A 12,090-nucleotide genomic window follows, 5' to 3' on the forward strand; every position below is an offset into this window, starting at 1 on the left:
ACACAGCTGCTGGTGAGCTCGCACCTGAGGGCGTCTGACCCACATAGGTCCACATGCAGAACTTCTTACCTTGACAGTGCATCATTAAGCCACTGTCTACTGTCCCAAGTTGTGGTTTCTGCTAACCTGAGCTACACACACACACACACACACACACACACACACACACACACACACACACACACACACACACACACACACACACACACACACACACACAGACCAGTGAACTCACACTCACAAAGCCCATAGTGTGCATGTATCAAATTGGTGTACTGGGGTACAAAAGTGCACAATGTCGACCATATTACCCACTGCCACACACACACATGCAATCCGTCCTACCCTATTTTCTCTCTCTCTCTCTCTCTCTCTCTCTCTCTCTCTCTGGCTCTCTGGCTCTCTCTCTCTCTGGCTCTCTCTCTCTCTCTGGCTCTTTTCTGCCTTCAGTCTCCGCTCCTGCTGTTTCATTCTCTTATTCCCTCTTCCCACTCTCTGTTTTTTCCTCCTCCTCTGTGCCTTTCCTTCTTTTTTCTTTCACACGCAGGCATACATCCACACACACACACTCTCTTTTCCTCTCTCTTCCTCTCCTCATATCCACCGGCAACTACGCTGAGCAGCCTCCTTCACCAACCCAGTGGATCCCCTCACTTGACTAATTAGCCCTGAAGTGCTGTTGAAGATCATCATATTTAGCTTAGCGACCTAGCGGCAGAGTGCAGACAGATATAGACTAGGCTGGCTGGAGGCTGGGTGCCTGGCTGTGGGCAAGCTCTCTATCTCTCTCTGTTCACACTCAGTGCCGAGGACTTCTCAGTGGCGGAGCGGCGGAAGTGAGAGGTGGTTTTTGCTTTGAAATAGACGAGAGGGGGGGGGGGAAGAGAAAGAAGCGCAGCTGAGACCACAACAAAACCACAGAATGGGAGAAGGCTGCAGGTGCAGATCCTCCTAGAGACGGAGACTTGGAGGAGGCAGTGGTCACTGCTTGTAACATACAAAAGATTTAAGGTGAGAGCTTTTTAATGTCAACTGGCCTGCTTTTTCTTCTGGTTGTTGGGAAACAGATTGATCCAAAACGTGTGTGTATGAGAGAGAGAGAGAGAGAGAGAGAGATATAATGTAAGTGAGTGTGATTGTGCATCTCTATGACCCACATTGTCGAACCTGAGGTGCAGCACAGCAGGGATGCAACCCCCTGCCTCTGTCTCAGACACACACACACATAGCACCACTTGTTGGACTGTCATTTGAGTTGACATGTAATGAATATTGCAATATTCATCAGACATTCATCACACATCAGTAAATCTGTGTGAGTTTGCGTGTGTGTGTGTGTGTGTGTGTGTGTGTGTGTGTGTGTGTGTGTGTGTGTGTGTGTGTGTGTGTGTGTGTGTGTGTGTGTGTGTGTGTGTGTGTGTGTGTGTGTGTGTGTGTGTGTGTGTGTGTGTGTGTGTGTGTGTGTGTGTGTGTGTGTGTGTGTGTGTGTGTGTCTGCACCCACAAGATAGTGAGTGGGTCTTTTGTTTGCTGTGGTGCTAGTGCGAGCCTTAAGGATGCACATCATGGTGAATGACATGGACAGCAACATAAGAGACGATCAGTCACGCCAGCCTTATGCCCGATTGCTTCTCACTGCTTTTGAAGATGGGAGCATAAAAGAGGACACAAACACTGTAAATACAACAGCCAACCTTTCTTCTGTGTGTATTTATGTATAAATACAATCATTCTATCATGCACTGCCTCTTGTGCAACCTCTTTACTCTTTTTTTCTTTGTATAAATTAATGCCATTTCAAAAATCTGAACATTTCTGCTGTGGCTCGCCTGTATGTAAGTTGATATTTCATTGGGGTGGTGAGATTACACTATAGTGAGATAGTGTTTCCCATGAGGCAAACCGGTGGTAGTGAAGAAAGAGGGGTTAAAACTATGTGTATGAGCCACCATATGAATAATTAACCCTCTTTAACACACTGAATGTAGACTGTACCCTTCTGTGTGTGCGTGTCCATGTCGCTTAGCTTAACATTGCACAGTCCAGAGATAGAAGTGTGAGACTTGTGCAAATATTGAGGCAATATTTCTTGAGGAGGAAGGAAATTATTAAACATTTTGACCAATCGTGGCTGTAAACCAGTCTCATGCAAAGCTATTAATAGAGGAGCATGATGATAAATCTATGAGGTGGAACAGAAACTGCCAAGAGGAACTTCACTGCCAAATAATTGAAGTCTTAAGTTCATGGACAATGTGACTGCATCTGTTGTGGTTTTAGTAGAAATTACGATTGATAATCGCTAAACCCTGCATTGATGAGACAATTATTCTGTGGCTTTGCAATACAGACTGGTGCATTCTGGGTGTGTAGGCTGTTGACATAGGACAGCACCTGTTCTTAATCTGCCTGTTCAGAATGGGCTGTTTGTTTGGCCTGTGGTGATGCTGGTTTCAGTTTTCTTTGTGAAACTGTAAAAGTGACCTGCAGTCATTGAGCCGCAGTAAGTAAAGACCTACTGCAGGACTCAGTCCACAGAACCTTGAAGCTGCACCACCACTGCTGCACAAAGGGCTGTTCACCTGTTTATTCAAAGTTCAGTGAAGCTCAACGCAGTAAACAGAACCCTCAACTGGACAATCAGTCATTGTTGCTGTTGTCCCGATTGAAGGCCACTTCCTTTGATGAGTTGGAGCAGCCGCTGCTAGAGAGCGCTGGTCGCAAGATGTTCCAACATTTTAATTTATAACGTGTCACGTGTCAAAATAATTACATCAAATTCAACACTGCACTTCGTAGGGCCCTTAACAATACGCATGGCAAGTGTGAAGACGATAAGATCGAGCCACAGACAGATTTCTGAAATTACGAGATAAATATCAGTTATTTGAGTCCCAGCTTGTTTCTGGTTTAGAGGTCTGGGAATCCTCGATAACATGCATGAATGAGCTAAAATGTTCGTTTTGATTGAACTGTTTCAGATGAGAGAAGATTTAAGTGAAGTCGGGTTCGAGTTTTATCACTTAAATGTTTTAGCTACTAGTGCGTACACTGCCGTGCTCCAACACTATTTAATAGGAATATTTTCCATTTCTCTATATGCAAAAATACACTTACGCAAAAATACACTTATTTCTTTATCATGGATAACAAGGTGGTGTATTTATTGTGCTTCTATAAACAGAAATTTATCATTCACCTTTTCCTTACTCCTTTATTTTTTATTCTAAAATGTGCTTATCCATTTAATCATTACATTTTTTGGTCCCTATCACTGTTTCATCTTTCAAATTTAGCATTTTATGACATTGTTTATAATTCAGTTGAACTGTGAAGGCATGGACGCATTCCATCCTTGCGAAGTGGCTTCCTCCCCTCTCCCCAATAATGACCATTGATTAGGGAAGGGGCTGACAAGGCAGCTGAGATTCGCCTTTACCCATAAAGTCAACGAGATGATTGTTGTCAAGGAGATGAGGGAATGTGCTCAGTATCTGAGAGGAAATCCAATTGCTATTTGAATGAATAAAATTATACTGCAGATTGCTGAGGGCTTTCGCTTTGTGATTGATAACATCAAATTTTTAAAGTTTGCATTTGGTGTTTAAAGAGGCTTCATATATTTGAATGCCCTTTAAGGCACCTCTGAACTAAAAAAAAGTTGATTATATTTGTCAACGATCCCATAGAATCTCATAAGCTGTCGTTCCTGCTCTACCTTTCCTCACCATCTCCTCCCCTGTTTCCTCCTTTTCCCACTTTTGGGACTGGAGTTGTTTTTCCCCTTCAACTTCTACCTGTTATTCCCCCAATCACTATCATTTCCCATTGCTGAGTCTGCTGCCTTTCACCACCACCCTATTTACTTCTGACGAGTCTCTGATCGTCTGCATCATGACTTTGCCTCCCTCTTATCTCTTTCTGTCAGGCTTTTGTTTTTGATCATCGCTCCTCTGTTTCCACTCTACTTCTCCTCCTTTCAACCTCATTTCCCCCCAATTTTTAGTTTGCCTCCCTGCGTGTGCGTGCGCGTGTGTGTGTGTGTGTGCGCGTGTGCGTGCGTGCGTGCGCGCGTGTGTGTGTACATAGACACTGTAGTGTGTATGTGCATTTTTAGTATTGTGCAGAAAATATCTTTGTGGACATATGATTGAATAAGTTGATGTGTGTATTGGATAAGTACAGTATATGTGCATTAAAGGTGCAGTTGTTTTTCTGATGATAGATAATGACGTGACTCCCTCTTTGTGCTCAGACATGATTATTGGTAAAACTGACAACATGAAGCACGGGGGCCATCAGCTCTGTTCGGGGGTTCCTGCTTTTTTAGTGGACGGATGGCACATTATGAACTCCAGGTGTAAAGTGCACTCACAGTGACTGAAGATCCTAATGGGACACTGTCTCTATTGTTCACTGGCAAGGTTTCATTTCACACAAATGGTGCCACGTTGGTGAAATTCTGCAGCAACACATCCTCAAGCTGATCTATTGATAGCAGAGTTGTTTTCTCTCTCAGACACAGACTCAACCCAATTGAAGGTGTTCATTAAATTGTGGTTTTTGATGTACACTGACAATGTTTTTTAAAATTATTTATTACTACAATTTCTTTGTATTGCTACAACAACGTGGCTGAGGTGTGGTTAATATTTAGTCAACTAAAACACATTATTTGTAAAAATTATCTTATTGCAGTGGTAAAATAAGCATTCAGATCTTTCACAAAAATAAAATTAGCAACTCCACGGTGTGGACATCATACTCTGTTATGAGTAAAATCCTGCATTCGAAATTTTATAGAGGTAAAACTATAAAATTTGTGCTTAACTGAGATTTTAATTTAGTTTAATTCAACCTACACAATATTTTAAGTGACTAAAACTCACAGATACTTCATTTTCTGGTAAAAAAAACACAGTTTGCTTTGACTCTTTGGACTATGAATACTTCTCACTCAGCTTAACTCTGAGCCAGACACTGAATCTAAACAGACCACTGTTTACACTGTAGTAGCGCCTGGACCTCAGAACAGTGTTTAGTGACTCATTCTATTCAGAAAGTGGACACTAACAAAGTGACTAAATCGAGGTGTCAGTCAAGTGTCTGTCTTTGCTAATTCAACTTAAATCATTCATTATCTGAGGCCAAAGCTACAGTCTGACTTGGGATCAGTTGTCTCAGCTTTATTTCTTATTCATTAGCACATCGTCAAAATCCCCCAGACCGTTCTCCTAGGGTCAGCAAACCTCCACACCAAATATATATGTGTGACACAAATATTTTAAACGTAATGGACTGAAGCTGTACTATGACCTTTGACCCCACAGATGATTGACAGCCAGCTATCAGCACAGAGGAGGGCGATGATGAGGAACATCCCTGATGAAGACCAAGGCCTGCAGAAGACCAGCACGTACATCGTGCCCTGCTTCCTCTTAGTGGAGGTGAGTGTTTAGACATTGTTCATAAAAGGGAACAATATACAGCACAACTGACTCGACTCACATCTGATTATTTCAGCCTGATGTGGCCTGAACAATGAAAGCCTATTCAAAGACTGTTGCTTCTTTCTTTTCTTAGCTATGACCTTATAGAGCTAAAGGCAACATCGGTCATAATATCTGACGGATTTATCTTAACTTCACAAGGAATCCAGAGTCAGAATTGTCTTCTTGTGCTGATATCGTGGACAGCGTTGAAGAGCTAGCTGTTTACTCCGCAGGTGTCGGACATTTTTTGAAACCTGTGTGAAGCTGGAGCCACACAGAGCAAACTGATGGACGCATGAAAGCGCATTTTCCGGTCTTCTGCTTGTGAATGTTCTCCCTCCTTGTTTCTTCCATTTCTGCGGGATCACGTTCTCCCATCATTTCACACGTTTCTCATGGCAGATTAACAACAAAGGATGCCAGTTGGGGAAACTGCATGAATTAGCTGGATCTGTTTTCAATTCACTGACTCCCAGAAAAAAGTGATTGATTAGATCAAATTATCACATTTGTGTAATTACCCTCAGTCTGTGAATCTCTTAGTGATGAGATTCAGTGGGAGGGTGAAGGGATCCAACGCTATAGGTATTGTCACAAGAAAGGCTCATCCCGAGTGACCGTTTTGCTCATTACCTCCTTGATTCCTTTCCTCTCTACTCTTCTAGTCTTCCCATGACTTCTCTCTTCCCTGTAATCCCTAAATGACCTGATGGAGCGCTCATGGCCTCTGCCAGATTTCCTAATTAATTGGCCTAATTAAGAACGGAAACCCAATTAGCCCGTGCCACTTCTAACACGCTCCAAGCCTGCAGGTCGCCCGAGCTTCAGCAACGATGGCAGAACGAGGTGAATTGGCTTAATTTTTTTCAGCTTTAAAATAGTCTTTGGTTTTAAGTCTGGTTAAAAATGTGTTGCTGCAAATGGGTTGAAATATTAAAGTTATAGATGGTGACACAAACAGCAGTGTGTGAGAATGCAAATGTCGGAGTCAGCTGCTGCCAACATTCTCCATAATTATCCTTCAAGCCCCCTAATCGCCCTACTGCAAGGGGGTGCGTTTCTAACACATGACGGATTGAGAACTGAAAAAAAATACAATATCTCCTGATGAAAAAGAGGTGCCTACCCATAGAAGATGCCTGCAAAAATGTCAACTTGGAAAGACAGCAAGATTTTTAATCATAAGATCCAACACGCATGCTGTCAACAAAAACACATGATCTCCACAGGAAAATGTATACGTCATGTCCTCCGTCCTGCATGCTCCCCCCAGATGCCACCCCTCGCCTGAATATTTCGGACAATCTCCTGTTGCCTTCCTCCTATCTGAAAGTACCCATGCAGCTTTCCAGACATTTTCCAGACTTCCTGTCTGAAAACAGTTATAGAAAATCAGAAGTTTAGGTTTTTCAACAGAAGAAAAAGCCCACAGGCAACAAGAGAGCTGAGGCTAAATATTGAAGTTTTCCTTTTGTCCAAACCGGCTGAGACAAACTTAGGCAAACACAGATCTTGTAAAAAAGTTGCTCCAACACAAAAAAGTTTAGCGTAAACTATCTTTAGCAGACTACATCTTTATTTAGCTCACCTGCAGGAGCACCTAACCTCATCGACTGAGCCTCCTGAAGGAGTATCTTCAGCGTTGCTCTCCTTCTCTTTCTTTGTACTTGGTACTGGCTCATTCGCAACATCCTCTGGAGGACCTGTTATAATGATTTCCCCGCTTTCTAATTTTTTCATATAGTGCATCTATTATATCTCCAGGCTTGTATCCGTCAGTGGTGCTCCTCCCCTCTTCCAGTATTCTCTTTGACGGTCTCTTGAGTACTGCCCAGTCTCTCCTTTCGTACAGATCCTCCACATCACTCCTCTCCAGCGCTTATTCCCTCGCGTAATTATATCTTTTGCAGCACGAATCTCTCCATTATTCCCCCTTTAGTTGAAAAGCTTCGTCTCCTCCTCCCACTCAAAGTATCTGTATCGAGGACCTCGACACTTCTCTCCATCTTCCTGTGGCCTCCGATGTTTCTTTTTCTTCCTTTAAATCCCTCCTCTTGTTTTTGTTCACCTCTTCCACTTTGACATTCCTTCTCACGGTTAAAGTAGACGTTGCCCTGAGCAGACCGTGTCCTCATGCTCCCCTCGTGTCACAGACTGAAGAGTAACGTGAACACGATTTGAGCCGGGGAGGGTGAGTCTTCTCATTCTGTCAACTTAATCACCCCTCTCTGCCGGGGCCTATATTGAGCCTATTGTTTTCATTTTATCCAGCACAACCAGAGGTGTAATAATGAGAATCATGGTTTGGCTTTAATTACTACATACCCACCTGAATGAATCCGTGTGCTTTGTGGTATAGCTTAATAAAGGGCATTTTTAAATGCCTCTGCCCCCTCTGCTGTGTTCATACTGAAGCAGCTTGCTGTAGAATAGCTCCCCCCGGAGGGCACTACCTCCTTTTGTTGTTACATTAGCATCTCATTAGCCATTTCTTTTCCAGTTCAAACATCCAGTCTCATTCCTCTTTTTATCTTGTGATCTTGTTGACGATTCCGTCTTTGTTTCGTTCTTTTTCTCCTCACAATTTAAACCTCCGTCTCTCTCTTTCTGACACTCTCTCTGTTTCCTCTTCCTTTATCTGCACGGAGATGGACTATTTTCCCCTGCTCATTCTCACTGTAGGCCAGTTGTTCCTTTTTTCTTCCCAGACTCGTCTAGCATCTCTAACTTTGATGAGTGTATCTCTGCTTCTCTCTGTTCACACTTTCCATGTTTCTTCCCTCTGTCTTGTTCTCGTCAGCGTTTTCTTCTTACGAGAAGATTAAAATGCGAGAGTGATTTCATACAATTTAATCTTAAGCAGTGCGGGATAAGAGCAGTGTAATGAAAAGCAGCAAAAGCAGTCTCTCTCTCTCTCTCTCCTCTCTCTCTCTCTCTCTCTCTCTCTCTCTCTCTCTCTCTCTCTCTCTCTCTCTCTTATGCTCCTCTCTCTCTTATGCTCCTCTCTCTTGTTTTCGCTCCATGCCCCTGCTGTTGCTGGCGTGAGCCACACAAGAGACTGGTCTGGGGCCTCACAGAGGCGCTGCTTCAAAGGGGCCTCTTTAAAAAGTCATTTTGATACAACTTATTCCTGACTCGCTTCAGACACTGGTGGCTGGGAGGAGGGATGTGAGTCGCTGTGATCTAGGCGAGGCTGTCCTACTGTGAAAATCTGTACTGGAGCTGAGTTACAAAGTACCCAGAGCGACTACAAGTGGACTCTTTGAGTGGCTATCGCTGAGCATTCGAGTAGTAATAGTACCCATGAATAGTAGCATGGTATCAGCTTTAACCGTAGTGTGAGTACTGTTGTGACTAAATCATGGCGCCCAGCATCTATAATGTGCACCCAGGCTCTGCTGTTCAGCCTCGACTGCCAGCTCCGAGTCGCCTCCTCTTGTTTGCTCCTTCCTCACGCATCGTTGGCTGAGTCCTCTTGTGGCCCGGCAACTACTATAAAGTAAAGACTGCTGAGCATCAGACCACATAATATGTCAGGGCTATGGCCAGTGCTGCGTCCAGTGATACTCTAAGGTGTTGTTTCATGTCTGCACACATCTCTCATTTCGTCGCTTCCCTGCAGATGCCCTAATTTGTCTGTGTTCCGTGCTGCTGCTTTTTGTCTCAGAGAAAAGAGGAAGCAGATATGTAGGTTATTGTCTAATTTGCAACAGATAAATGAGTTTTGCGTCAAATTTAATCCTGCCCCAACTACGTTCTGGGTTTCAAATAGGTTTTATTGAGCCAAGGAGAATTATTCATACAGTATATTGTTGAGTCATTGCTCATTTTCATTGTACAAAAGAAAAATTACACTACTGTTCATTCATGGATATAAAGCTGGTACATAGATAGCTTATTAAGGCAGAAGGGTTGTAATGGAATGGACAATATCAGAAATAACCATATTAAAGAGGAAATGATACATTCTGTAAAAAAAACCCACAAAGATAGATAAATGTATATACGCTAATAAATATACCAGAACAAACAAGAAACCCTCATGGTGTTATTCAATTTTTTAACCCCCTCATATTCACCTGACCCCTTTTCTCATTCAGTTACTCCTTAGAACAGTTTGTAAACATAAGTTACATCTCAGACACTTCTATTTGTAAGGTGTGCCAACCATGTTTTCTATATCATCATATTAGCCGACACTGTTAGGATTTCTGATGAGTCTGAAAATGTTTGAATATATCTTTTAAAACATTCACACAATTGTTTTAGCAAATACAGGAAGATTTCACTGTTTTATGCACTTTCTTAACAATTTTACACCAAATTTTCAAGTGTATCTGAAAGACGACACGTTTGAAATAAAAAGAATATGATGTTGTGGTTGACTTGACCTCTTCTCTTCCTTTCTGCTTGAGGTTAGGTTGCTGCTACAAGAATAACAAAATAAACATTTGACTGATCTGAGAAATCTGGACGAACTGTTGCCAGTTGTGTTGCACTGTGGGTGATGTGGGTGCCAGGCTTCGGCAAGAGCAATGCATGGAAATGAAAAGGATGATCTCTGGTTCTGCTGCATCATTTGGATGTTTGTCAAGAGTCTGACAACATTATACCACAATGCTAAATCAGTGGAGTATTCTCTTAAGGTTATGCCTGCTGCAAACTAGAGAATAAACAGGTCAGGTCCGATTCAGCTCTCCCAGCAATCGCGGGGGCGTTTACTGAATTGAGGCAGATTGGAACAGACTATCTGGCCAAATTATCCTGCAGGGTAAATATCAAACATGTGTGATTGTTACATAGTATGTAGTATGAGAGGAACAGCAATTGGGCGAGTGAGCAGAAACATGCAATAGCCAATTAGAGCGAGCCGGGAAGCGCCACCAACTGGATGTAGCGTTTTTGTGTTTGGAGCCAAAACATGGCGGCCTCCTGCGTAAATAAGACTTGTTTCCCGCAGGTTAGACAGAGCAACAAAGGAGGACAATTTTGTGGAACTGTGGCAACAGTGTGAGTGCTTGTTTAATATGTCCTGTTGTTTGTGTAAAACATGAAAGAAACAAGCGCAACCTCCTTCATGTTTGTTTTACTCTGAAGTCAAGTTTGATCACGCAAGTTTCTGTGAGTTTCCAGGAGTCTGGGATCGCTGCTCGGAAATCGTTTGATTAAACGGCAAGTGTTTGGTTCTGCAAGGCGATTGGATTCTCACGATCACAACATTGGTTGTTACATCTGAGGTCTCCCACGTTGTTAAAATCAGTTATGAAGCTCTGACATGTTCACTTTAAGAAAAGGTGACCACAAAGTTTTCACTTAAACCAAGTAATAATAATCCCCCACTTTGTACCCCCTCTATCCACCCTGACCAACTCCCTATGGGTTAGTGTGTGATGCAGATAGTTTTTCTTTACCTTTGGAAGAACGTTGCCACTGAACAGACACGGCTGTTACATTATTAGTTCATATTTTGCAAATGATAGAAACCTTTGGAGGGTGGATGCTAATGGTTCCAGACAAAGCCTTCTGTTTTGTTGATATGTCTGAGTGCTGATCATAGGGCTTGTCAGAGCTTGATTTAGCTGCCAAGTGCATTGACCTCAGGAAGAAATTACCCTGTGTGTGTGTGTGTGTGTGTGTGTGTGTGTGTGTGTGTGTGTGTGTGTGTGTGTGTGTGTGTGTGTGTGTGTGTGTGTGTGTGTGTGTGTGTGTGTGTGTGTGTGTGTGTGTGTGTGTGTGTGTGTGTGTGTGTGTGTGTGTCTGTGTGTGTGTGTGTGTGTGTGAGGCCTCTGGAATCTTGCACTGCCTTTTGATTTCGATGTGAAAGCAGCATGCCATAGTTCTCTTCAATAATGAACAGCATCCTAAATGCATCAGGCCCACAGTTCCCAACACAAAGCATCTTCCTCCCTGCATGCTCTTACTTCATCTATACTCCCTGCTAGGTTTGACACTGCCTCAGTGTATCTTCTACCTCCAGGCTACGCAATTTTTGTGTGTTTACTCTTTTTCTAAATATGTTTTGTTCCAAACAGTTGTACTTCTGCCAAGACTCAACCAAACTGTACTTTGGGTTCTCCTGTAGTGCACCTTTTCATAGTAGCTTCAACTTTACTTTTATGGATATAAATTATTCTGTTAGTATAAAATCATACAACTCACATTTAAGTTGTCTCCTAATATACAAGTGATTATTTTTTAATTCTCTTTCACTTTATAAGCGCTGAAAAACGAATTACTTTTAGGACCCATCCATCTTCCACACACACACACACACACACACACACACACACACACACACACACACACACACACACACAAAGGCCTATATGTTCAGGGGCATTAGGTAGAGTGGGTAATCCATTAATTAGGTAAGTAGTTAGTGGGCGATACTGAACCCCGAATTGCCAAAAATTGGTGCATGAGTGTGATAGTGCTGCATATAGATGTTCTGTATGAATATGAGTATAATATGTGTGTGAATGTGAGTCATAATATAAATCGCACACACACACACACACATCTTATCCCTATAACCTGAAACCTAAAACCAAGTCATAACCCTCATAAAACGGCCATTTTCTATCCTAACCTTAATCCTA

General features: G+C 42.6%; 1 protein-coding gene across 1 annotated transcript in view; it reads left to right on the plus strand.

The window, feature by feature from the left end:
• The first annotated feature begins 467 nt into the window (after window positions 1-467).
• LOC117761843 (phospholipid phosphatase-related protein type 5-like) overlaps window positions 468-12,090 on the plus strand; it is a 43,235-nt gene continuing 31,612 nt past the window's right edge. The window contains 2 exon segments of the mRNA XM_034586136.1: window positions 468-1,011; window positions 5,330-5,446. Coding sequence (XP_034442027.1) covers window positions 5,330-5,446 — 117 coding nt within the window. The 5' untranslated portion in view covers window positions 468-1,011.

Source organism: Hippoglossus hippoglossus, chromosome 1 (assembly GCF_009819705.1).
Source record: "Hippoglossus hippoglossus isolate fHipHip1 chromosome 1, fHipHip1.pri, whole genome shotgun sequence".
In the NCBI taxonomy this organism is placed as follows: domain Eukaryota; kingdom Metazoa; phylum Chordata; class Actinopteri; order Pleuronectiformes; family Pleuronectidae; genus Hippoglossus; species Hippoglossus hippoglossus.